Genomic DNA, 27026 nt, shown 5'->3' with positions numbered 1-27026 from the left:
TATTTTAACATTAATCTGGACATTTCGACTTTTTTCTCAACATTTTGACTTTTTTCTCGAAGTGCACAATAAAAAAAAATATTTTTTCTCCTGCATGGCCCTAATACTCTTCCATAGTTTTCACCATGCTTTATGTGTGTTTGTTTTTTTGTTTTGTTGCTTTTTTGTGTGTGTTGATTGCAGTATAATATTGACTATCATTCCAGAACCAAAGACTGGGTTTGGGCTCAGCTTTATCTCGCTAAAAAAAAGCATTTCTCAGCTGAAAAGATCCCAAATGTATATTTTCCAAACAATTGATCATGTGGGGTGGTGTAACGGTGCGGCAGTAATGGCCCAGTCAGCACAGCATGAGAAGCAACAAAGCCTACTGTGATGCTTACTTGTGAATGTCAATCATTCAAACACGTGTGAGTGAAAGAAAAAGAATCTCTGAATTATGATTATTTGTATTTATCTGAGAAGAGAGGCAAAGAAATCTGAAACCACTTTTTCTATGGCGATGCTTTAGCAGAGGGTTTGTAGAAATGTACCAAGTCAACATTGTAAAATTGGTGCGTCCAGAAAAACATCCTGCCATGACCCGTAGCACCAATGAGACGACCTGGTGCTTTCATCTCTTCAATGATTCGAGTCTTTTTTTCTTTTTTCGATAATATTTGCAATTAATATGGTAAAAGAATTGAGTCACATAACGTCTTCACATCTAGACAACATATTTGTATGAAAGTACAAAAGTTCTGATTCAGATAGAGAATTTCAGATAATTTCTAGTGATTTTAGTCCAAAATGGCCATATTATCATAAACATTGAGACAAATAAAATAGGCCTGTACAGAAGGAACAGAAATACAACACAATTTCATATCGGATTTGTGGTGCAGCAAAACCATTTTTTTTCTTGGAGATGTGTGCTTTTGTTTAACATCCAAAATTATTCCTTGTGCTCTTTTAAATGTGTAGCCTTTCTCTTATAGTTAACCCTGATCACACAGGATATGCTTAATTTAGATTTAATCACAAAAAAACATGGTTCATGTGCCTTCTGGCCCTACAGTAATTCCAATTATTGTGCTTGACTTGTAATTGCCAAATCCCAGGACAGGATGAAGAGTCCAGTTTCCATCTTCTTTCAGCCCTCACACAAGGTTCAACCCAAATCAGACCAATACAAGCAGGACATGTTTCGAAGTCAAAGTTTAAGCCCAAAAAAGCTTGGGGAAATGAATGATAACATCTAAAATGCACCAAAGAGCAATGAGCTCAGATCCCAAGCACCAAGTCCTCCCATCCTGAACAGCGTGAGCCCGATCAGGCCCAGGGAAAGACAGGATAATTACCAAATAACAGCAGCAGTATTTGCCAAAAGCGGTGATACTGAGCATGTAATTTAGTTACATTTTCAAAGCCTCACTCATTAAAAGTAGAAAATAAATAAATCTATTGCGGTAGTAATTACTGTATAATTCTACTTTACATTTAACAAGTAATTAACACCTAAACTGTGCAAAGGTGAAGCTTGCAAATGATAAATTAATGTGTCCTTGAAAAAATATTCCCAGTCACATTCGGAGAGAACTATGAAAGCATGTGAAGCAAAAACATTTATCTTAACAGTAATTACTCGTTTTATACTGGCATCGTTTTACAGCCGTACAGGAAGTCTAACATACCAACAGCCTCATTAAATCCAAATCTGGGTCCTGCAACTGAAAGCAGCATGGAGGCCGTTTTTTCGGTCCAGCTTGTCTCTGTGCAGTGATTCTGTTTGTTTACAGTAATCATGTTAATGTTGTGACGCTAATGCGGTAATGATTTATTGATGATGCATTGCTAAAGATAGAGCAGTAGAGTTTCCAGTCTGCTGATGGTGTTTCCTTGTTGAACTTGCAATGTGCATCTTATTTCTCTCTGGCGGCTGCTTGGGCCTGAGCTCGTTCTCAATTAACCTTAGACCGATCACGCGTTGGACTTGGATTTCCATTTTCCATTCAGCATTTGACTCTTTGCTGTCTGAAAGCCTCCTACGTAAGAAACTCAGTGTGTCAGTAAGTTTAAGACATACTTTGGGATTGGTTTCTGTCTCCTCATGTTTTCAAGACTTCTACCTCTATCTTTGATGGGCTACCTTTTTTCACCTTTATAATATTGCCAAAAACTATTTGTCTCAGACTGACGCGGAAAAACTGACCTGTGCATTTTTTACTTCAAGGTTGGATTATTGTAATTCTTTCATAATGTGGTGTCCCAAAAATTCTCTAAAAAAACGTGATTTCTCTCGCATATGAAGCCCTTAATGACCAAGCTCCATTTTAAAGAGCTCATAGTTCCATATTTTCCAAACAGCACACTTCACTCTCAGCCGGTTTACTTGTGCTTCCTAGAGTTTCTAAAAGTAGAATGAGAGGTAAAGCCTTCAGTTATCAGGTTCCTCTCCTGCTGAACCAGCTGCAGGTTTGGGTTTGGGAAGCAGACAGCCTCTCTACCTTTTTAAGATTCAGTTTGAAACCTTCCTTTTTGATAAAGCTTATTAGCTAGGGGTGGCTCAGGTGTCCGGAAACATCCCTTAGTCAGTACGTTTACATGCACTAGCGGAAAGTTGAATTGCTGCCTTAAAGCAGCACAACGTAACTTTCAGCTTTTGTTGAGTTTGGCGGCTCCTTTGGACAAAAGCGGTAGTGCTTTACCAGTAGTGTGGCAGGGTTCCTACCATGCTCCTCAAAGTTACATAGTGCCAGTGAAGGCGATACAGACCCCTCAGACCATGACAGAGGTGTCATTAAACCTGTTGGAAGTTGATGAACCATCACAATGACTCTGGAAATATTAGATTAAGGTGCGAAAGTTACATTGTGCTGCTTTAATCGGACCGATAAGAAGTATTAAAAGCCATGTATACACCTTAGCCGGGCTGTAGTCGAACTGAACTGAAGCTCATCGACCGCTGGGGCGCGAGAAATCTATATACATAGATGTACATAGATGTATATGTGTTCAGGAAATTAATCTTTCTTTCAATTAATCTTGTTGTTTCATTCCATATATTTAAAGATTACTTTCCTGAACAGCATGCCATAGTGCAGGGGTTGGCAAGTAAGTTTGGCCTCGGGCCAAATTTTTTCGGAGCAACTGAACGGTGGGCCAGAACATCACATCAATCAGGCGAAACATGTTTTTTTTCTACTAAACAAAACTTTTTTCCCCTTATCTATAGGCTACTAGTATTATTATACTATTGTATCTTGTACAAAAAAGTAATTTAAGAAAGTCATTAAATAAAGTAACTTGAATTTGCTACAGACTGTTATTAGTGTGTTATTACTGCTTTAGCGCTACTCTGTGGCTGCGTTATGAAACCGCTTATAAGTAACTTGGTGATAATAATGTTATTTTCTGTCAAGCTACTAACAAATGCAGTCCTTCTTTAAAATACACAGAACGACATTAAACACATGAAAAACCCATGACGCACCTATGAGCAGTAGCACTAGCACAGGGGACAGCAGTCTCTCTGTGTCTCCTGAAGCGAGTGAGAGGATATGCAAATGAGGCGGATTTTCCGACGTATTTTTACACATATAGCCTAATGGACGTTTTACCATTTAAAAGACCAACAGCAAAACTCAAGGTAAGTTATCAGTTGTATTTTTCACAGTTTAAACCACAACAAATCACTTGACACATACGCCTTACCATTTCAGGAGTTTTGCCGGGAGTCTGTGCCTACGTCTCTCCTTTGTGTGCACCTCTAATTAAGGCCCCCCTATGCTACAGGTGACAGGGAACTATACAGAATTGTGTGCGTCCGGAATCATGAAGATCCTACTTTTATTTAATTTTATCTTTTCTAAATAAAGGCTTTGAATTCTCTATGAAATTGTCGTTTTTGTGATAGTAAATAATAAAAAATAAATAAATAAATAATAATAAAAAAAAAAATATTTATCAAATTTTCAATGTCATGTATGTATATATATATATATATATATATATATATATATATATATATATATATATATATATATTTGTGCGTCTTGCAAAATAGCCAACCTATCATACTCACACCAGAATATTCTGTTACTGTTAAAGCGACACTACGTAACTTTTCCACCTTAATATCATATTTCCAGAGTCATTGTGATGGTACATCAACTTCCAACAGGTTTATTGAAAACTCTGTCATGGTCTGAGGGGGTCTGTATCGCCTCCACTGGCACTATGTAACTTTGAGGAGCATGGTAGGAACCCTGCCACACTAAAAAACTACAAATCGTTACGACTTTGACTGCTTTACGGCATACGTCACTTCCCCCTCCTTCCCGATTCGCAGTCGAGACGAAAATGGGCGGGGCGTGGAGCTCAGAGCCCCGCAGAACCTGTTGCTGCGTTGCTGCTGCAGCAGCTCCACACAACAGACGTGGGGAAAAGATCCTAATGGTTTAACTTTTCACCGGTTTCCTGCTCGGAGGCAGAACCACGCAGGCCAAGTATCTGATATAACAGAGTAAAAGAGTGAAAGAGTCGTCGGCTCGCTTTGGATCGCGGCTGTAACGACCAAACACACAGTAAAGCCTGATTTATGGTTCTGCGTTAAATCGACGGCGTAGGGTACGTGGCGACGCGCAACGTACGGTGCGTGTCGCCGCGTACCCTACGCCGTAGGCTCTGCGTCGATTTAACGCAGAACCATAAACAGCCTTAAACCACAAACACTCACACAGACCGGGGTCGGATCAAAACACGGGTTTTATTCCCCACTTCGCCAGCTAAACGCAGTTGCTGGCCAGCTCTCTGCGGTGCAATTAACCCCAATCTTCAGATAAAACTAGTTTGTTGAGGAAAAAATATTAACTCTTATTTGTAGCTGCAGAGGAAAAAAATAATCTCACGAGGAAAAAAAAATATTGCTCACGCCTCGCTCGGAGCCTCTTCAACATAATATGGCAGTCAAAAAAAAAGAAAAGAGAAGTAAGAGGGATACAAAACATGTACTGTATGTTGTACTATTATACAAATTTATTGAAACACATGGGTCTTCAGTAATGATTTCATATGGATCCAGACCGTTAATAATCATTATTTTCTCCATATACCGCTCCCTGGCTTCCTTGTTTAAGGTATCCCGGTAAATTCCAGTTCCTCTCCAGCAGTTTAACATCTTTTTTTGCGTTCCTTCTGTTCACTTTGTGAAACAGAAAAGCGTCCCGTGTTCTCTCATCAAAACAGATGCAGCGACGGGACAGGAGTTTTCCGGCAGTACGCGCTGGTGCTCATGGGAAACGTAGTGTTCTTTCTGGTAAAACACTACCGATTTTGTCCACAAGATGCCGCCAAACTCAGAAAAGCTGAAAGTTACGTTGTGCTGCTTTAAGCCTAGTGTGAATATTGAAATAATCATGTGTCCGGAATCATGCCTAGATGTATGACGTTTGCAGAAAAAGAGCCCCGGTGAAAATCAGTTTTGTATTCTGCGAGTTATGACTGATTAAATGCGCTGACCCTCGACTGCGCCAGTCAGACAGATGACCCTGAGTAGAGCGGGTGCCCGCTCCAATATGGCGGCCCCACGGCTCGCAGCAGCGGTTGATGAGGCTTCTGTGTATACATGTCTATGGTCAGGGGTGCACACAAGCCGGGACTCCAGGGCTAGTCTACTGCATGTTTTAGATGTTTCCCTGTCTTCAACACACCTGATTCTAATCACTGGTCGTCATCAACATGTCATCAAGGTTTACACAACTCTGTTGGGGACACAGCCTTGTCTATCAGGGTTGTGTTGAGGCAGGGAAACATCTAAAACGTGCAGTAGACTATCCCTGGAGTCCTGGCTTGTGTGCACCCCTGTGTATGGTAATAACAGTCACGGTATCACAAAAACACGGTAACAGAAGAAGAAGAGGGAGACTTTGCGTGCATCTTACCTACAACATGATCAGGCTTAGTATGTACGAAATTTACAGAGCTGATGCATCGTTAGCGTCCATATTTTTGCATGATGTTGTCCTAACGCCAACGCGAAAGTGCGTGTGGCGCCACCTAGCGAACCCACCTCACTCAATAATTGATTGTCTTCTCGAACATACTGAATATACTCAGATTTCTCTGAAAATCCAGTTTAATCCTTAGCTAGATTGTTGCCAATAACTCGATTAAGATGTGCATGTAACCGCACAGTGACAACTTAGGACCCTTGCTTGACAATGCCAGGACCACATCACCTGGAAAAAAATCACCTTGCAGCTCCACTAAGGTACTTCAGCATCCTACTGATCCAAAAGGACTCTCTAAAATTAAACACCAATCCCAGACAGTGACACTGCACCTCATACAGACGAGTATGATGTTAATGTTGTCCTTGTCATGAAGCTGGGATTTATAGTCAGATATTACATTCGTCACTGAAAGTGTAGAATATATGACATTATGTCCAAGCAGGTAAAGTTTCACACGTATTTTTTTTCCAAGTTTTATCAATGTACCGTTTTTGTGGTGATGCTGCTGGAGGCTTAGACTGCTGGAGGACCTCCCTTGATACACCTCTCCTCACTCTGTTCTCTTCTCCACCATTCATTTTATTAATAACAGCATTGCTGTTGATATTAACACGCGTTCCTTCTTGCAGGTGCTCCTGATCTGTCGCTGCTGTTCTCTCATCTCTCCTCATTCCTGCCCTCTCAACTCCCAACCAGTCTAGGCTGACCTTCCTGGGTCTGGTTCTGCCAGAAGTTTCTTCCTGTTAAAGGGAAGTTTTTCCTTTCCACAGTCGCCTGGTGCTTGCTCAGGATGTGGGATTCTGTCAAAGAAAAGTCTGTTTGTTTCCATAGCAAAGTCATTTTATTGGCTTTGTATTAATTAGACTTCTTTGGAACAGGTTGAACTGTATTGTTGAAGTGCCTTGAGATGATATTCATCATGACTTGGTGCTATATGAGAAACTGAACTGAACTGAATTGAATGTAAAACAAACTGTAACAGATCAAAGTCACCTCAGGAATTTAAAAAGGGCGAGAAAGCAAAAACCGTCAGCAATATGCTGGGACTGCCTTCAACAAAAGTCAGTATTTTATACTGACTTATACTCATGAACACACCAAATATTATTCACCCTGCACAAGTATGTGATATCTGAATAACTTGGGTTCACTTCACCGTTAAAAATCATTAATCTGAACAGTTTCTTTCCTCAGAAGCTGCACGATAGAATTCATAGTCTCCTGGAAAATAAGGGAGAACCATTCAATGGTTGCAAGCGACGCATTTTCCATCTTAGCATGCTCAAAAAAGCCTGTATGTGACCAAAACGTGTAAGGTACAGATTTCAGCACCAAAGCTTTTCCAGGCTCGCTGCAAAGCTCTCGGCTTCACATGAATTTGTTATGCTCGCAACTCCATGAAAACTACTCCTGACAGAATGTTAATTCGTGCCGTGCCTGAGTACGCTGCCACGGCAAGCCCCCCCCCTGTGCATAATGTTGCCTTATTTATCACAACTTTTCAGCGGTTATTCTTATTCTGCCACTCAAAACACAGTGTTTCAGGAGAGAACAATCATCGGGTGGACTTTGTATGGGGCAGCTCCCACACGAGAAACACTGCAAGACTACGTGGAATACAAATACTGAAATCCGGCAAATACACACCTTATAAGTGTGTTTTCCTTTGATATGTTCAACTCTGGTTCTGCTTGTTATGCCAGAGGGAAAAAGACATGCATTTTTCATTCTTTTATCATTTTGCATGAAATAACAGAAGGAAGATGCTTAAACTGGATAGACAGCCCTCTTTCTGACTGATGCAAGCGCTGCAATCTCATGCTGGCATCCATTTAATAACAATATAGCAATATAGCAATAACCTTTGCCCGCTAAATACCTCACGTATTTTTGCACATGTGAATATTATCCGGTTTTTTGTGTTTACTATTTTTTCTCTTGTACATTGCTAATTTTTTTAGATTTTATTTTGCTCTTTTTTTTATTATTATTTAGCTATTTATTGGTTAATTCTATTTTAATTTTTTGTATAAACCGTTGAGCGTGTGTGTGTTTGGCTGCTGCACGATTGAATTTCTCCTCTGGGAGATCAATAAAGTCTTCTATTCTATTCTATTTGATTGTCTTGTGACGTTAAATAGACATGAACCTCAGCAATTCCACAACTTTTAATATCAATATCAACATTAAATTAGATTGAAAATTCCTACACAGTAATGCAGACCCAAACGCAACACATTGTGCTGCTGTGACACCGAATATTCCTAATTTATGCTTAAAAACATGCTGATATGAAAAACCCAGCCCTACACCGGTCACTGTAAAAACCTGTTCAGGTCACACGTTTGTCCTAACATTGGTCTCATGGTTGCATAACGCTAATTAGCCAGCAGCAAATTAGACCGGCCATCTGTCTCTGTGTGAGTCTGAAGGGAAACTGTGTCAAACTCCACCAACCACTTGATCTTATTTAGCACTTGACAGTCAGTGGGCATATCATGTCAGCGACAGGATGAAGAAGTAGAAAGTACTTTGAGAGGATCTGTATGGGCTGATAAAAGTTTCTTTACAACTTATTACAGCTTATTACAGCTTCAGGATTCTACACCGTGGGTAGCTAATATTAGCATATATGAATCTGGTTATTCAGTGCTATATGGGTTTGAGACCATTTTCTGTTTGTCTCCAAATGTTTGGAGAGTTACAAGTCAGTATGCTTTTTGCTTTGAATATTTGTATGCCCATATAACACATTGAAATGTCAAAGCAACGAAAAGAGTGCTGAGAATATTTTAGCGCTTAAAAAACACCCTATTTTGCAAGTCAGTGAATTATGTCAGAAGGCTATGAGATCTTAGATTCTCAGAAAGCATGACTCCAAGGCACCGTTAGTCTTCACAGAGAGAAGGAAGTATGAAGATGACATGTTTTCATCCCTGGAAGACATTCAGTTCAGAGTGTCGCATTTTGTTGTTTGCAGATGAAACGAGACAGAAATAGTAGCGTGAAGAACAAAAAGAAATGCTAAAGGAAAGAATTAAACTCTGCCAGTTTGCGGGGAAATCTTTTTCAAAACTTTTCAAAAAAAGTGTCTGATGATATTACAACAATGCAAAATTATTTGATATGGTGACAAAACTGTGGAAAGGAAGTAACAGGAAGTGTAACAGAGGAAGTTCTGGTATTGTGGTGCTGTAGTACCAGTAGAAGAACATTTAATGATTATACCTGTTCTGCATCTACTGAAATTACCAGTACAGTAGTGGATGTAAAGAAACATTTCCACAATCTTTAAGATTTAAGGTCCCATATTACGCTATTTTATTCCATATTCATATTGATCAAGCTTTTATTGTGAGTCAATAACTCGGTTAGATCAGGGGTCGGCAACCCAAAATGTTGAAAGAGCCATTTTTGACCAAAAACGCAAAAACAAATATGTCTGGAGCCGCGAAAAATGTCTTGTATGTATAAGCCTTAGAATGAAGGCAACACGTGCTATGTATCTATTATTAGCTATAAGTGGGGGAAGATTTCTTTTTCATTATGCACTTCAAGAAAAAAGTCAAAATGTCGAGAAAAAAGTCGAAATGTTGAGAAAAAAGTCGAAATGTCAAGAAAAAAGTCAAAATGTTGAGAAAAAAGTCAAAATTTCGAGAAAAAAGTCAAAATTTCGAGATTAATGTTGAAGTACAATCTCGAGAAAAACGTCGAAATGTCAAGAAAAAAGTCAAAATATTGAGAAAAAAGTCAAAATTTCGAGAAAAACATCGAAATGTCGAGGAAAAAGTCGAAATGTTGAGAAAAAAGTCGAAATGTCAAGAAAAAAGTCAAAATGTCGAGAAAAAAGTCAAAATTTTGAGAAAAAAGTCAAAATTTCGAGATTAATGTTGAAGTACAATCTCGAGAAAAACGTTGAAATGTCGAGATTAAAAAGGAAAAAAGAAAGAAAAACGAGAAGAAAAAAAAGAAAAAAAGGAAAAAAAAGAGAAAAAAAGGAAAAAAAGAACAAAAAGGAAAAAAGAAAAAAAAAGAACAAAAAAAGGTCAAACATTTTTGAAAAAGCTCCAGGGAGCCACTAGGGCGGCGCTAAAGAGCCGCATGCGGCTCTAGAGCCGCAGGTTGCCGACCCCTGGGTTAGATCATGCAGCCTAACGAGGGGCAGCAGCACCAAGTCAACTCTCGACGGTTGGTGCTTCATCTAAACAACCGTTCAAATTTTTTTCCTGCTCCCTACACAAGTCTGGTCACATGCATTGAAACAGTCCCAGCCCCTATAAATGATTTTATCGGCTAGCTCCAGCTGAATTTTGACAGAAGCAACGCTGCAGCAGTGACTCGCCGAACCCGCAGTTCAGTTCAGCATCACTTGACACCGCCACGTTTGAGGTCAGCGAACAGCAGCGCCGAGGATGCTGCCGAAGCGTACATGTAGACGAGGGCATGTAAATTACTGCTAATCACATGACACGGGGTCAGACACAAATGCAGGGCCCTAACACTGAATCCCATCTTAGGGAGGAGGACTGATCCCAGGGAAAATAAGTCCAGTTCATTTGATCTGCATTTGGGGTTTAGAGGACAAATCTGTTTCATGCACATTCTGCTTGCGTAAGCAGAAAAAAAAAAAATCACATAGCGTCACGGCGTACATGGTCTTTTAAATCTTTAATTTACTGCTTAATCAATTATGCACATCTTAAACTGACAGCTAGACAGTCTGAAAACTGGTCCCGTTACAGGTCAGGTCAATTTCCAACCTGTGAAGGCCAGAAAAAGCATATTATTAAACTACCCATAATGCACTTTGTTATAAATAACCAAGCACGTCGGTCTATAAAATAATTACATACGTTACAAACACGTACAGGGGCTTTGACAGTTCTATTATATGAAGCCCCTTTGTTAGGCATTCTGCAAGTTCGAGGGTTCAACTGTGTTTTTCACCACATGACATTTAAGCTTCTTCATGACATTCACCACCGTGTTTCGTTCTCTTGTCTTTTCCTGTGTGATCATTTTTTAAATTACTTTATCATGTTTATCGCTGCAAAGCACGGGAATCTAAAAGAGCAGAAAATGAACTAGAGAGGTGGTAGGAAAAGGAATTAAAGTTGTTTATGATGACATCAAAGATGGGGATAAAAAAAAAGAATTATACAGCATAAATGGACTGCAATGCACCTCTAGTCCTATCGACCCCTAAAAGCTCTTACGTTAAAAGCTGCATCCAGTCGGACAGAGCATCTTATCCTATACACACTGCTCCGTCTCCTGTAGCCACACTGAGGAACTGGGGGCACCTGTGGTAATATCGAACTACTAAAACTAGGCCTGTGTTGAAAAGATCGATTCTCCGATTTTAAATCGATTCTCATATTAATTCCTAAAAATCAATTCATATGTCTAAAGATCGATTTAAAAAAAAAAAAAATCATCATTACATTATAACTTTTGGTACTTTTTTGTTTATGCCCAAAAAAGGAATATTTTGTTGGACACGAGAATAAATGGTGCCATGTTTTTGCCTTTAAATATGTTTAAAGGTATGAAAACATTAAAGTTTTCAGTTATAATTGCATAAATTGTCTATATTTCTTTGCTTTATATACTGTCTTGGGGTTACATTTGCATAAATGTTAAAAACCAAATTCTCATAAATGGGGAAAAAAAATAAAAAGCAGTTCTATCAGCATTCTGGGAGGTGATTGGTCCTTACAGCATCATTAGCTGCCAATACTTGCTGTTTAATCTCAATATAATACTAGTATGTTGCATAACTAGACAGTCATATAATTCATGCAACAGCTGAAAAAACAGTTTCATTAACAGTAACCCAAATCAATATCGGATCGAATCGAATTGGATCGAATCAAAGCGTGATAATCGATTCTGAATCTTAAGAATCGGAATCGAATCGATTCTTGATATTTGAATCGATCCCCAGCCCTAACTAAAACATTGATCACTGATCAACCATCACAAATCCAGGACCAAAACTTCCTCAAAAACTCTACTGCTGCTTCATTTTACTTCGGTGCTCGTGACATCAGTCATCATCAAAAAAACATTATCTGAAATGAAGATAATCCAGAATGTACGATACATTCTCGAGGGAGTTGACCTCTCTCAGCTGACCCATATTTCCACATAGAGCATTGAAGCTCTCACCCAGAAGACAGTAGTTAACATCAGTGCACTGACCTATATGTGCTTTAAGTGAGTTCATGGTGCACTGACCTGTGTCCGGGCCCACTGTTGCCATTGTTCTATGATGTGCTTTTAACTCCAAAGCCATCTGAGCTCTCTGAATACCTGGCACACAAGTCAAAGAGGCTCTTAAACCCATTGAGGGGATGATGAGCATGATGAGTTCATCAGCACTCCAATGTGTTAGGTTCATTGGATGATTTGCAGAATGCTCAGTCTCTTATATGTGTACATTCAAGCTGCAGAAGCTCCGCGAGGCAAATAAACAAACAAGAGACATCATTTTACATGCTTATGTAAGTACATTTGTTGTGCATAAATGTATGCATTATAGTAATGTCACAACCCCTTAAAAAGAGCCAAAGGGGATTCATCCGTATTTACACACGCATCATAGTCACGGTATCATTACTGTGTTTTGTTTAACACTTTAGATGTAAATACGACAAGATTCCAACCAATCGGAAACTGGCAGCATTTTGAAGAATGGGTGAGAAGGTGAGAAAGTGCGCTTGCGACGGCTTAGGCGTGCAGGTCTGAGAGCTCAGGGGCCGGGAGGGGAATTATTTCAGAGGCATTGTGACTGAATTTGTTCATGCTGAGCCTGTTAATGTTGAGACTAAATGAGGAACAAAAAAGGACCTTTGTAAAGCAGCAGTAGGGAGTGGGAGGAAACCGAAACTGCACACGTTTGCCAGGTTCTTGCTTTATGTCTTTCGCTGAACAATCTTGTTGTAGCTTTTACTTGATTTAATGCCCCTTCTTTAATTTATTCTGTATCAAATCCGTTTATTTAAAGCTCTTATATGTGTTTTCATGCTAACCATGTAAATTAACAAATAATCATACAGCATGTAATATGCAATAAAAGCCATTGCATTAAACATCAACCCCAACTTTTTTGGCAAAAATTCCCCCCAGAGTCACTATTGCCATATGTCCCTAAGCAGAATGGCTCAGGCCAAGCAGTAGAGGGGGTTTGGAACCGTCACTCTTGACGCCTCAACTCAACTCAACTCAACTCAATTCAACTCAACTCAACTCAACTTTATTTATAAAGCGATATAAAGCGATTCTAAAATTCACAGGCAGCCAGTGGAGGGAGGCCATATAGGCATAATGTGTTCTCTCTTACGCGTTCCAGTTAGCAGACGAGCAGCAGCGTTCTGAACTAACTGGAGACGTGCAAGAGAGGACTGGCTGACTCCAAAATACAGAGAGTTACAGTAATCAAGGCGAGACGTGATGAAGGCGTGGATTACTGTGTTCAAAGTGCTGTTGTGCTAATAAAGGCTTCACCTTAGCCAGCTGCCTAAAGTGGAAGAAACCCGACCTAACTACTGCGCTAACTTGGCTCTCTAGTTTAAAATCACTGTCAATTTTAAAACCCAAGTTAGTCACAGAAGACTTTGCATGAACTGCCAAAGGACGCAGAACGACAGAGGAGGATGAGCAGAAGCTGCTAGGGCTAAACACAATCACCTCTGTTTTCTTTTCAAACTTCAAACTTTAAAAAGTTTAGGGCCATCCAGGCTTTGATGTCATCAAGACATGCCAGCAGGGGTTTGAGGGAAAAGGCATCACTCTTCTTAAGGGGGACATATATCTGGCAGTCATCGGCATAGCAATGAAAATCAATACCATGCTTTCTGAAAATAGATCCTAGAGGAAGCATGTATAAAGAAAAAAGCAGGGGTCCTAAAATTGAGCCCTGTGCGACCCCATATAAGAGCGGAGCAGGGGAGGATTCACAGACCCCAAGACTGACACACTACACTTATATTTTCTCGCCCAAGTGTGTAGGTTGAATGAATAGCTACTTATCAACGGTGGCAGTGTCTCCTCCCAATAAAATAACACCACCAAGAACAACGTCATACTGGATAAATACAGAAAAGAAAACGCTGCCATTGTCTCCAGGAGAAAGATGGTCACAATCAACAGCTTCCTCTCTTCTTACACTTAAACCAAATTCATTTTCTTCCACTTTGGCTGTTGTCATTTTTAATTAGACTATACTAGCTGATGCTTTTATTCCTGCTCACGGCTGTCCACTGGACCACCTTTCTGCAACAAGCCTGAATACTTTCTCAGTTCTCACTGCACCAAGTTCCAGTTTGACCTGGTCTTGTCCAGTGTTGCCCAGGAAGATCTACATTTCCTGGTTTATGTTGCAACTCAAGTTCTTGCTCATGAAAAGCGCTTGTTTCCTTGCATTTTGTGTTTTCATCCAAGCTGTTCAGAGGGTGCAAATCTTTGTCAATCAATCAAAGAACCTGCAACGGTTCTGGCTTAACCTTTAGGCTGCTGTACCAGTGGTTTTGATACCCCTAAAGCAGGGTGCCAAAAAGTGGGATGAAACCATCCACTGTATAAAAAGAACTGGACAAACCCTCTGTGATGTCACCCATACAGTAGGTTTTCTAAAAAGTGATTTATGAAGCCAATCAGAGCTTTAGGCATTGGCATTTTGGCTTGTACTGACTTTGCTCAAAACTGGCAAGAGCCTACCTTAAAAGCTACTTTAGCTTACTTTAGCTGGTTCCAGTCTACGTTGTTGACTAGAGTTACTTTTCAATAATTTGGATCAAACCTGTCATTCCACCCTAGTGGTCATATGAAGAATTGCATGTTTTGTAATATCCGCATTGTGTCAGTCCAGCCCCTTTGGACAGTATGGATTAGTCCATTTTGGTATCCTTTCTATTTGGTAAGAAAGCCTTAAAAAATCTAAATCTGAGTGGGCCAAAACAATGTGACCACGAGCGAGCATGCACAATAGCAGGACCTTGAAACTGAAGCAGCTCAACAGAATTCAGCCATCATTTATTTTATTATTTAAACCCTTGTCATGCCAAAACATCTGTCGAGGCTCCCTGAGCAAAGTCTCTCCATCATGTTTACACCACAATGTCTTTGTTCCAACCTTCATTTTCTCTGGGAATTCTAGTTAGACTTGTGTTTCCTCTTCCAGCAAAGCTCTGCTCTACATTCAGACTGCTACAACTGGGAGTTTGCCAGTACAACCGTAGACTTTGCCGCTGGCTTCTGCAGCAGTTGGGGCGTTTCTTTGCTTAAGGGCACCTTGAGCTCATGCCATTTGTGGTGCCAAACGGTCTCATGGCTGCGCTCTACCAGCTGACCCCAAAGCCAACATGTATGTCTGTATGTGTGCCAAAAACCACTGGCAGCACAAGCATGAATGATGCCGTGTTAAATCTGTGCACCATGAATGCAAGAATTCCCCTCAGAATCAATAGTCCGACACCAACTATCACAAGAGAGACAGGAGAAGCCGAATTGTAGAGTGGGCAGCAAACGGGGAGATAAAAGAAAGAAAGTGAGAGAAGAAAGCATGAGAGGGAGGAAGAGGGGAAGCAAGAAAAGCAGTCCCAGCATTCTCTGGCATACTCAGATATTATTCAGTGAAAATATATAAATCCACCCTGAAGTACAATGCTTTGAGCCACCTGAGAATACACACACACATACAGACAGACGAGAAAAAAACAGAGCGAGAGAGCAGAAAACACATTTACACCACTGCTATGTACAAACAAACATAATGCGCCATGTACGCACAAAAACCCTGCTGCTGCAGGAAAGCATTGTTACAAATGCTGTACTTAAATGAAACAGGCATACGCCTGTAGATACACATCAGCACACACATCCACGCACAAGGAGCGGGAAAAACTCTGCAAGGGGGGAAGAAAGCCAGAAGAGGAAAGGGAGAAAGAGGAGAGTTGAAAAGTGCAGGCGATGGCAGAGAAGCGGCCCAGGAGAGCAGGCGTGTGAGAGGATTTACAGGGAGGGGCCGAGGGAGACTGGGGGTTCAGAGGAGCAGGGCATTGATTACTCAATACAGGAGGAGGGGGAAATGGGAAGCAGAGAAAAGAGGCGGATAAAAAAAAGGGGCACGGTAGAATGCAAAGGTTTGGGCACCCTATTCACTTGGAATAGTTCAGCGATTCAAAGATAAGGCATGCAGTTTGTAAAAAAACAAACCCTATATTACTATTTTATACATTATCATCATGCTAATCTTATTTTGTTCAGATTTAAAATGGAAATAAAAAATAAGCCCCCCCCCCCCCTTCAAAAAAAGATACCAGTGCTGTGCACTACGAGGACCTTTTGAGCTTTCAGCATTAGTTTTCAGGCGTTTCTCAAGGCTATGACCTATTTAGTTGCTCTTGTAAAAGGTTAGATACCCTGTCCAGTGAAAAGAAGCGGCCTGCTCACTCCTCAAGCAAGGAGGAGACTTGAGCTCAGTGCAGGGCCTCCCGGGGTTGGCAGAGGCTGAGCAATGCCCAGGATTGACTTAGGTAGGAGCACTGGGGGGAGAAAATGGGAAAACATCGGGATAAAAGTATTTTTTTAAAAGAAAAGAAAAGAAAAAGGCTAAATGATGCAAATTCCAAGGCTTTATAAATACCCTGACCAGTCAAATATTAAATCACAGTTATACACCCCTCTAAACAGCTGCAGGGAAGTCTGAAAATTTGAATTATTGATACCCAGAAGGCGGTTTGAGAGATAAGCATAAGTGTTTTTAAGTTCAGAATAGAATAAAATAGTAAAAATAGCAGCCGACAGGCATGGTGGTATAATAAAGAACCAAGACAACTTTCAGAAAGAACTGCTTATATGACTGCCAAAGAACTTCAGAAAGTTTTAGTAGACTCTGGTGTAATGATGCACTATTCTACTGAATAGCAATGACTTTGGGTTCATGAAAAAGTCATTTAAAGAAAACCTCTTCTGCCTCCTTACTCCCATATTCAGCACCACGTCTTTCCAAATAAACAACTAAACAAACTTCATGCATTTTAAAAACATGCCCTGTAGAGTGATGATGTTAAAACAGAACCTTCTGGACACAATGAGCAAAGACCAAGAGAAAAAAAGGGGTTGGAGGAGCAGAGATTCAGTATTTCTACAGCTGCTGAGCACACAGGCAGATTGATTATGCTTTGGGCTTGTGTTGCAGAAGATTAAAAAAATTAGACTAATCATTCCAAACATGTCTCGAAATTCCCAATGAATTACCTCACAGGGAAAGGATGGAGGTTTGGGCATTAAACATATAACCCTTGAAGCTTTTGCAAAAAAAAATTGCAAAATTCCTCAAACCTAAAGAATATTTAAAAGCTGTAAAACTTCTCAATATGTGTCTTACTAAATTTTGACAATGCCCTTGACACTTATGCTTTTCCCCCATCTTTTGAAATGTTAAAGCTTTGAAATTAAATAGGGAACCAGCAAATCTTAATTATAATGCCCAAACTATTGCACTCCGATGTGAGAGCTAAGGCGGGAGCGATGAAATAGAAACACAAATTAAGAAAAAACAGAGCAGAAGCAGAATAAGCTTGAGTAAAAGCAAGAAATAAAGGAAAAAATTGACGAAGACTTGATTGAAAATGAAAGTGATGAAATAGTATTCATCCAATGAGAGGCAGAAGAAAGGAGAGACACAGTGATGAATAGCTGAGGCGCGCAAAGTCACAGATAACACGCAGCATACAACCAAAGTGACAGCTTTGCTTCGAGTCTGACTCTGGCTCACTGTTCTTTCATTATAAGCTCATAACTGTCAAACTGTGGAGCAGTGGAGAAGGGCGGGGGTGGCAGGGAGCGACACTGGTGAGGGACGGTGAAACAGTTCCTTAGTGGCAGAGCAGTAGAGAGAAAATTGGAAATGAATCTGTGTTTCTGATTCAGACAAATGCAATACAAACTCGGGGAAACAGATGGGGATGAAGATGGCCAAATGCAGGTAGTATATCCTGTTCACAGCCCACGTACTACACACACCACTCACAAACACAGTCCTCTGCTTCATTGTTTACATATTTGATAACTCAATGCTCCACGGATAACATCCCTTTTTTCATGTATACATTCTCATGTAATTAGTCAATTTATCTTTGATACAGTATGTTCAATCCTGTGCTTTCCATAACTTAATCAAAACAAAACTTTTTGCTTTTACTCACATCTTTACATACTTCCTCATTCATCCACTCACTTCCACTTCCTTTCTTATCATCCACACACTCAATTATTTATCACTAATTACCTCATTTGTTTGTGTCTTTCACTCATTCACTCGGTTGAGCACTGTGACGAGTCCCCCACTGATTCACACGCTACTTTTCTGACTTACTCATCCAAAATGACTCAGACATGAATTAGTTTCATCTATTGTCACCACTAGGGAAGCTCTTTTTAAAACACAATGTAAATAGGGTAGCAGGTCACACATGCAAATACAGCCCTACTGATGTCTTCAAAGCAATGATGTTGCACTCATTTCTTTTTTCTGGAGCTTATTTGGTTGCTGAGGCTTTGATCGTTGACAGCAAAGAAGCCCATAAAGCTGTAAGGAAACCATATTTTCAAGCCACAGATACTGCACACTTCAATGAACAAAGTCCTTTTTTCATTTTTTTAAGCAAACTGTGTTTTGTTTTTTTAAAAGCTTTGTCTTCCGTGGTAGCCATTGGCTCAAAAACAGCCAGAAAACACAGGATCAACAGGATTTTTAGTGCATGATATCATGAATGATCAATAATTCAGTTAAGCTGAGGTCAGAGCCCTTAAAAACTGGCCTGTTACTGTCTTGTTTTATAAGGAAATACAACAAATCAAAGAAGCTCTTACATTATGTCATGGGATATTTGGAATTTGATGCTAATTGGTTCTGTCGGGCTAAACAGTGGTTTTCTTTTTTTCAGTTACAAGATTGCTATGACAACCCGGACTAAACTCATCACAGCAGCTGTCCATTAAACAGGTTTGCAGTATTGTGATATTGATTACTTTTCACTTCCACACAGAAAGGTATGTCCAAAATAAACACAAATGTATTGTTTTCAACAGCATTTCTGATAAATTGGATACCACGCTGACTAAAAATGTGGAAAAGAAATTTTGAGATGAGATACCACCAATAATGATCACTATTAAGAGTTTCGCGTTCCTAAAACACTTATTCAAGCATGTTTCAATCCATATGACATTCCATCGTGTCATGTTTTCTCACATTAAATTATCACACATGCATCATCCCTTTCTCATAGGCTTCTTCCACATTAATCATAAGAATAAATGTTTTTACTTCACATGTTTTTAGGTAAATATATCATCAAGGTTTTCATTACTGTATGTTTTTCCTCTTCAATGGGGTCAATCAATAAAATACTTTAGTATTCTCTCTAGAAAGTTGTTGGAGAATAATAAAGGACCTTTTTTACATTGTAACTTTTTTTTGTAATTTACAAAGTATGTCTGTTTACTAAAGTAACCAAATGTGGGTATTTAGCCTGTAAATGATTATCATTTTACTTTAAAATATCTAATTTGGTCATCTAATTTTCTTGTTTTGTCACCATGCCAATTATTCTGTCACAACAACAACAACCACAACAACAACAACAAAAATCACTTTTAAGTGGGTTCCAGAAAGCCCAATTGATTTTTTTCTTTTAAATCAATAAAATATCTTAAAAACCACAAGGCAGGACACAAGGTTTAAAGGAGCAGGCAGAGCTCAGGGCTAAACCAAACATCATCCAGCTTCATCATCCCTTTCTCACTCACACACACAGCCTAATAGTGTTGGAGTACTTATCTTCACACTATTTTTTCCACTGAATAAAGCTATGGGGGACTCTAAACTGACTTCACACACAACCTCCTTGGCATTTTTTCCACACATTCATCCTCCATGGCATCTTACCCGTGACAGTGATCAGCATGGGAGCAACCAGTGGCCTGTTGTTATCCAGTTTTCGGCTCAGCCGGATCTCTCCGCTGGTGTGATTCAGCAGCAGCAGGTGGAGCTCGTTTCCCCTGTCGATGGTGTAGTACAACCTGTCTGACACATCGGGGTCATGGGCGGGTACTCTCCCAATCACCCCGCTGGGAAAACTGTTGGAGCGGTTGGACACGAAGTTGTTGAAAATGATTTGAAAGTCCTGCAGAGTCGGTCGATTGTCATTCTGGTCCACCAAACGGATTCTAACAGTGGCCCTGCTGACTAGTGGTGCTGATGTGGCCTGAACCACGATCACATACTCATTGCGGGCCTCGTAGTCAAGATCAATGAGTGAAGTGAGCTCTCCTGAAAAGATGTCCATCTGAAAGATCTCAGGGATGTTGCCCTCCACAATTTGATACATGATCTGAGCGTTGGCACCCTCGTCTGGGTCCGTGGCAGTGATTTGGGCGACCACAGAACCCACTGCACTGTTTTCCTTCACTAGAACTTCAAAGTCATCAGCAGGGAAGACAGGAGCATTGTCATTCACGTCCAGAACTGTTACTTGGATGTGGACAGGGGTTCGTTGGGGGGGTACACCACGATCCACAGCATAGGCTGTGAGCTCGTAGAATGGCACGCTCTCACGATCCAAACGACGAACGGTTCGAACTATTCCAGACGTTGGTTCAATAGTAAAGTCTCCATCCCCATCTTCACCGTTTTGGAAAGTGTACTGAACTCGGCCATTGGCGTGTGCATCACGGTCAGTGGCTGAGATCTGGAGGACACTGGTAAAGGGAGGGGCATCTTCACTCACTGTCCCCTGATATCTGGGACTGAGGAATTGAGGTGCATTGTCATTCACATCATTCACATTCACCTCAACATATGTAGTGTCCGATTTCTGTGGTATGCCATTATCTTTAGCTGTTATAGCCAACGTGTAGGTCATCTGGTCCTCATAGTCAAGCTCTGCCTGGAGTGTTATCGCTCCTGTGGCTGGATCAATGCGAAATTGAGGGATGTTATCCTCAAGAAAGTAGGTGATGCGAGCATTTTCACCAACATCATCATCCGTAGCACTTATCACAACTACGGTGCTTCCGGGTGGCCGGTCCTCATTCACACTAACAGAGTAGTGGGCACTCTGGAAAACAGGTCGATGTGTGTTGGCATCTGTGATGTTGATGTGCACCTGACAGGTGTCATGGAGTGTCCGGTCTGAGGCAGTGACAGTAAGAACGTAACGCCGCTCCTGTTTGTAGTCAAGCGGGAGAGCCAGCGAGAGAAGTCCAGCTCCTCCTGCTGTGCTGATAGCAAAGCGGTTTCTTGTGTTTCCTCCTGTTATCTGATAAGTCACTGCGCTGTTGACATCGCGATCCACTGCTGTGACCGTCACTACACTGGTACCAACCACTGCATCCTCATTCAGACGAGAATAGTATTCCTTTTGGAGGAACTCGGGACGGTTGTCATTAACATCCATCACTGTTATAGTGACACTTGCTGTGGCAGAAAGAGGGGGCCGGCCATAATCCCTAGCCTCCACACCAAAGAAATAGTGCTCAACAGATTCCCTGTCAAGAATGGAGCTGACAGTGACCCAACCTGTTGCAGAATTGATAACGAACGGTGTGTCAGAGCCAGTGCCAGTTAACCTGTACTCTAGGCGGGCGTTATCACCCGAATCTGTATCAATGGCTTGAATGTGGAGGATGGAACTGCCAATTGGGGCACTCTCAAGCACAGATGCCTGGAAGGGTGTGGACACAAAGATAGGTGGGTTGTCATTGACATCTGTCACTTGAACGCTGACAATTCCAGTATTGTTAGAGAGAGGTGGTCGTCCATTGTCTTGTGCACGGATACGGAGTGTATACTCTCGTTCAGCTTCATAGTCCAGTGGTGCCACCACCTGAATCTCACCGGTGACACTATCGATATTAAACTGTCCACGGCTGTTTCCACTGATGATATTATAGTGAACAGCAGCATTACTGTCCTTATCCCGGTCTGTGGCACTCACACGGAGGATCTCAGAGTGAGGCCGAACATCCTCTTTTACTGCCACCACATAGCGCTTTTCACTGAACTGTGGCACATTGTCATTTTCATCCAGCACTGTGATGTAAACTTTGACTGTGGCAGAGCGTGGCCCCGGATCTTTCCCCTGGTCACTAGCCTCCACTTGGAGTGTGAAGTGCTCAGTTATCTCACGGTCCACAGATCCACGGGTTGTTATGAGACCAGAGCGTGGATCAATCTCAAAGGCAGCTCGTGCTATAGCTGCTGTGTCACCAACAAACCGGTATCGGATATTAGCATTGGATGGTGAGTCTGAATCCGTGGCCCTCAGCTGCAGGATTGGATAGCCTTCCTCTACATTCTCCCTTATTGTCTCCCTGTACTCTGTTTGCTCAAATATAGGAGAATGATCATTCCGGTCTGAAACAGTAATGGCCACCATTGTGGTTCCAGAGAGGCGAGGGGAGCCATGATCAGTCGCTGTGACCCGGAAGTAATGCAGGTCCATGTGCTCTCTGTCGAGAATCTGGGTGGTGGTGATGAGACCTGTGTCTGGGTGAATGTGGAAGTAATCAGAAGATCGACTGTTCATCAGTGGTGCCATTGTGTAGCTCACTCGCCCTGCATCTCCTGCATCTGCGTCTGTGGCAGACATGATAATGACGGAGGTGCTGGATGGCTGGTTTTCAGCAACTTGTACTTGGTAGTTATACAGTGAGAAATGAGGGTGCCTGTTGGCCGCACGTTTGGATCGAGACCAGGGCATCATGATCCTCCTATCCTTTTCTCCTAGTGAGGTATCATCATCTGCTACTATTATCAGTCGTTCCAGGCTCCTCTCTCCCCTAGAAGTGTGCCTTTCCTCCTCTTCCACTTCACTCTCAAACCCCCCATCACCTCTCCGCTGGCTTTCATCTGCTTGGCTCTCCCGTTTCAGTCTTTTGCTCTCTAACGGTGTGATCAGAGAGGTGCTACGGGCCCTATCCTGACCCTTATCTCCCTCCGCCTCTCTGTCCTCACTTGCCTTTGTTACTCCCTTTTCCCTCTCCTTTTCCCGTTCCTCCACCTCCTCCTCCTCTCCTGCTCGTGGTTCCCTCCCTCCCATCAGCCGCATCTCAGTCTCGCCCTCCCCCACCTGTAATTTTCCTTCCCAAACAGCATCAGCATCAGCAGCAGCAGACCCCTCCGAGCCATCTCCCTCCCTCCCAACACTCCTCTCCTTTTCTCTCCCGGCCTCCATCTGCTTCCTGTCGGCCTGTCTCACACCTTCAGGCTCTAATGGCACTTGATTACTGAATTGTATTTGCATATGAGCTTGTTCTCCTCGCCCAGTGGCTGAAAAGTCATTGGAAATGTTGCCTGACTGGGCAGCACGCTCCCACGTGTTCTGCTGCTGCTGCTTCCGCGTCTCGTCTTCCCGGGACGACTTAACTCTCTCAGAGGCATTTGAGACACTTTGTCCACTTTTGTCATCTTTGTTGTTGTTATTGCTGTTCGTGTTGTATTTGCTCCACAGAGGAGCTGTCCGTGGTGCTGAAATCCTCTCCTCCTGCCACGTGCTTCCATTCAGACCCGCTTTGCCATCGGGCTGGGAGATAAGACGCGGTTCGGTTTCTGCTGCAGGATGACTCGTGGCTGACACAGCACCGGGAGATGTAACGGGAAACTCAGCAGGCGAGAGAAAACCTGAGTCACCGGCGGACTCTGAACCCTCTTCACTTGCTATCACTTTTCCAGCTGTTAGAGGGAGATGCGTCGACAGTCTTCCACTCTCTGTATCTGTTCGAGTGAGAGTATTGAACACTCGTTCAGAATATTGTAATGCGCTTTTGTGGGATAAAATCTGCCTGCCTTGCGTTCCTGCGACGCTACTGATTATAAATCGGAATTGTAGATTTGTTTGAGCTCCCCTTCCCTGGGGGACCATAAACACGGTTAAATATCCTCCCCCCGTTTCTTTTCTACTCAGACAACTGAAGCAGGCACCGAGAACCCGTATGATTCCTCTCTGGGTCTGACTTCTTTGCCCCCTCTTTGCCGGTGATTTTCCCTGCTGAAGCTCATTATCTGCACTGCCTAAGAACTGTAGAATTGGAAAAGCCAAACCATTATCCGGCCAATTAGATAAATTAATGTGTTCGTTGCCATGGTACGCCTCTCCACCAGCACCCCTCGTTCTGTCCGTGTTCCTGGCACAGTTGGACATTGCATTCACGTCACGGAAACGGGATGACCAACAACCTCGGAACGCCCTGGTACCAAGACTCGTTAATGTCTGTGAGCTATATCTGTGTGCATCCTCCTGTACATCTCCCCCACCTCTCTGTCCCTTCTCTTTCCCACTTCTTGTAATGCACCGAGTCATCTGGTTATCATCACCCCCCTCTCTGTTGCTGTATGGATCGATATCATAGTGCCTTCCCAACTGAGCGCAATTACCAGCCCTCTCATCCAAGCTGAATAAACCCCCCTTTGCATCACGAACCTTCTTTTTCTTGTCCCTAGAAACAGGTTGTTGTTTAATTTTATCAGTGTAGCCGGTCTGGGAGGAGTTAAAAGTTGGAAAATGGCCAATGTAGTCCAGTGTTGATGTCCAGATACAGTCTGAAGTGTTTGTAAAAATGTTTGTGGTTATGAAGGTGTGATTTGACGCATCAGTAGGAGGTAAAATAAATCCAGAAAGGAGATGGATGCACCAAGAGGGAGCGGATGGAAAGACGCCAGAAAAGAACTTGTTGGCCAGGAGGAGGACTCGTGCATGACGAGGTGTGGATGAGCTGATTGTGAGCCTCCTCACCTCGTGAGCCCTTTCCCCCCTCTCTCCACTTCCGGGTGCCCTGCACGGACCACAAACGTGTACAAAGGCTCCGGCGGAACCACGTTTGGCGAGGTGTGGCCTCGACGCCGGCCACCTTTGCGCGCACGTTTTAGTCCTTTGTACTGCCCTTTTCTTCCCGTTTTGAGCCCACAAGAAGGCGAAGGCAGGTGAGGCGGTAGGTGAAACAACGCCCTTCCTCCCAACCACCTCACTCCTTTCCACTCCCTCTCCTCCTGCACCGACGCCATCGGAGTTCCACCTGCTCCTGATACAGGGCTGGAGAACAGAGGGAGGAGGTGATGGGGATGGAGCCCCCTCCCAAAACGTCCCGGGTCCTTTCAGTCTCTTTTTCCATGCCCCCCTGGCCGCGTCCAGCTGGAATCCCTCCTGCGTCCCCGCTGCGCGCTGCGCTCCGGCGCATGTGCCGGGCTGGACCCGCGCCTCGGTGCACCTGCATGGGCGGAGATGTCTGCTCCCCCCGGGCGACTCCCCTGCTCGCCCTCTCTGATACCGCTGCTGCTGCTGCTGTCGTGGGTTCACCAGGCCGGGGGTCCATGTGTCGGGAGCCCCTCCTGTACTCACCCTCCCTGGAGTAAGCGCTAACAAAGGACCGAGGAGAAGCAGGTGGAGAGCCAGAGACGAGAGCAGGAGCGGGGTGAAGCCCGTCAGCGGTGCAGCCATTTAGTCTCTTCCTTTCTCTTGTGTTTCCCCCTCCTTTCTCTCCTCTTCCCACTCAGGCTATTCTCTGTCTTTCTCTCTCTCTCTCTGTTTCTCTCGAGTGCGCCGTCCCCCCTCTTCTCCCTCTTCTCTCTTCCTCGGTTCCAGCTAGGTGGCCGGTTCCAGGAGCGCCGGCACCGCCCGACACCTTCCCCCAGGCTCCCCCGCGTCTCTGCCGGCCCGGAGAGTTGGCATCTACCCGCTGAGGTCCATGTTAGGAGCGGCGCGGCGGCGGCAGCTCTCCTCCCGTTCATTCACATCCAACATGGCTCACACACTCACACTGACTGGCTGGCTGGCTCACACACCATCCCTTCCCTCAGAGTGCGCGTGTGTGTGTGTGAGTGCCAGAGAGAGAGAGAGAGAGTCTGTGTGAGCGCGCAACACACCCCTTCCGTAGGCTACTATCCATCCATCCATCCATCCACGCATACACACGCGCAGTGCGCACACACAACCACTCCTCTCCTCCCCTCCCCCTTTTGCTTGCAACTCCACCTCCTCTCTCCCTCTCTCTCTCCATCCCTTGCTCTCCTAATGGCTGGCTCCGGTGCACCGGACTGTTACACATCACCCTCGGCGAGCGCCATGTACAGTACACAACTGGAAACAGGCGAGGGATGCTGCTCATGATGTGGTACAAAATCACATCAAACTGTAGCCTGACACGAGAAAAAACATAATCCTGACAAACAGCCCATCCCTGCAGTTTATGTCACCATTTGGCCAAAGTTGGAAAAACTAATTTCTTCAAGTATTTTCATTACATAAAATGAAAATAATTCAGCAATTTGGTTTTTGTGGTTTTTGAATTAATGCCAGAGTCAAAGTTCTTTGGTAAAACGGAAAATCTTGCAGCAAGTCAGATTCCTGAAACGAGCAATTTTGATGATTAAGCTATAAATCTTAAGTGTTCTTGTTCCTTTTGACTTCATTTTATCCCTTAAAACAGGCTATTCTCTATTTCCAGCTGCTCTGTTTTTTCCACTCCGGTGATGCTTAGGATAGCGCAAGGGAAAATGACGTCATTGTCCTTATTATTACCGATGAGTAAGCCATGCATCCGCCCTCAGTGTCCAACTGATATGTATATATTGGTTAGTATATCACCCCAACCCTCATCCCCCTCCACCCCCCAAAAAAAAGGGAAAGAAAAGAATTATAGGATTACTGTGATTAATTCTAGTAGTGCAGGCACATGTGCGCAATCCAACAATCATCCCAATTTAACACTAATTCGGGCATGGCTTAATGGGTAGATCCATTTCCTGATACTTATGAAGGGGGGGGGGGGGGGGGGGGGGGGGCATTATGCAAATTTGTAGGATTCAAATTTCCTCCAACATTCGCCCATCATCTTCCCATTCAATTCTAACTTCTAATACCGGATGGGCGGTGTAGTTTTTCTAATGACACGGCTCAAATTAAATATCATTTCTTCCGTGGCTGACGGGGGTAGATACACAGAGCCTGTCAGTCCGTAGAAGCAGCC

At 42.8% G+C, this 27026-nt stretch overlaps 1 protein-coding gene across 5 annotated transcripts in view; it reads right to left on the bottom strand.

The window, feature by feature from the left end:
* The window catches only part of celsr3 (cadherin, EGF LAG seven-pass G-type receptor 3), a 158952-nt gene extending 133131 nt beyond the window's left edge, over positions 1-25821 (bottom strand). For all 5 annotated transcript variants that reach the window (XM_061736720.1, XM_061736725.1, XM_061736721.1 and 2 more), the window contains exon 1: positions 19951-25821. In XM_061736720.1, the coding sequence (XP_061592704.1) occupies positions 19951-25498 (5548 nt within the window). In that variant the 5' untranslated portion in view covers positions 25499-25821. The remainder of the gene's footprint in view (positions 1-19950) is intronic.
* Positions 25822-27026: the final 1205 nt, after the last annotated feature.

The sequence above is a fragment of the Cololabis saira genome, chromosome 12 (genome assembly GCF_033807715.1).
Source record: "Cololabis saira isolate AMF1-May2022 chromosome 12, fColSai1.1, whole genome shotgun sequence".
Taxonomy (NCBI): domain Eukaryota; kingdom Metazoa; phylum Chordata; class Actinopteri; order Beloniformes; family Belonidae; genus Cololabis; species Cololabis saira.
The sequence above is the reverse complement of the archived record's forward strand: the minus strand, read 5'-3'. Positions and strand labels throughout refer to the sequence as shown.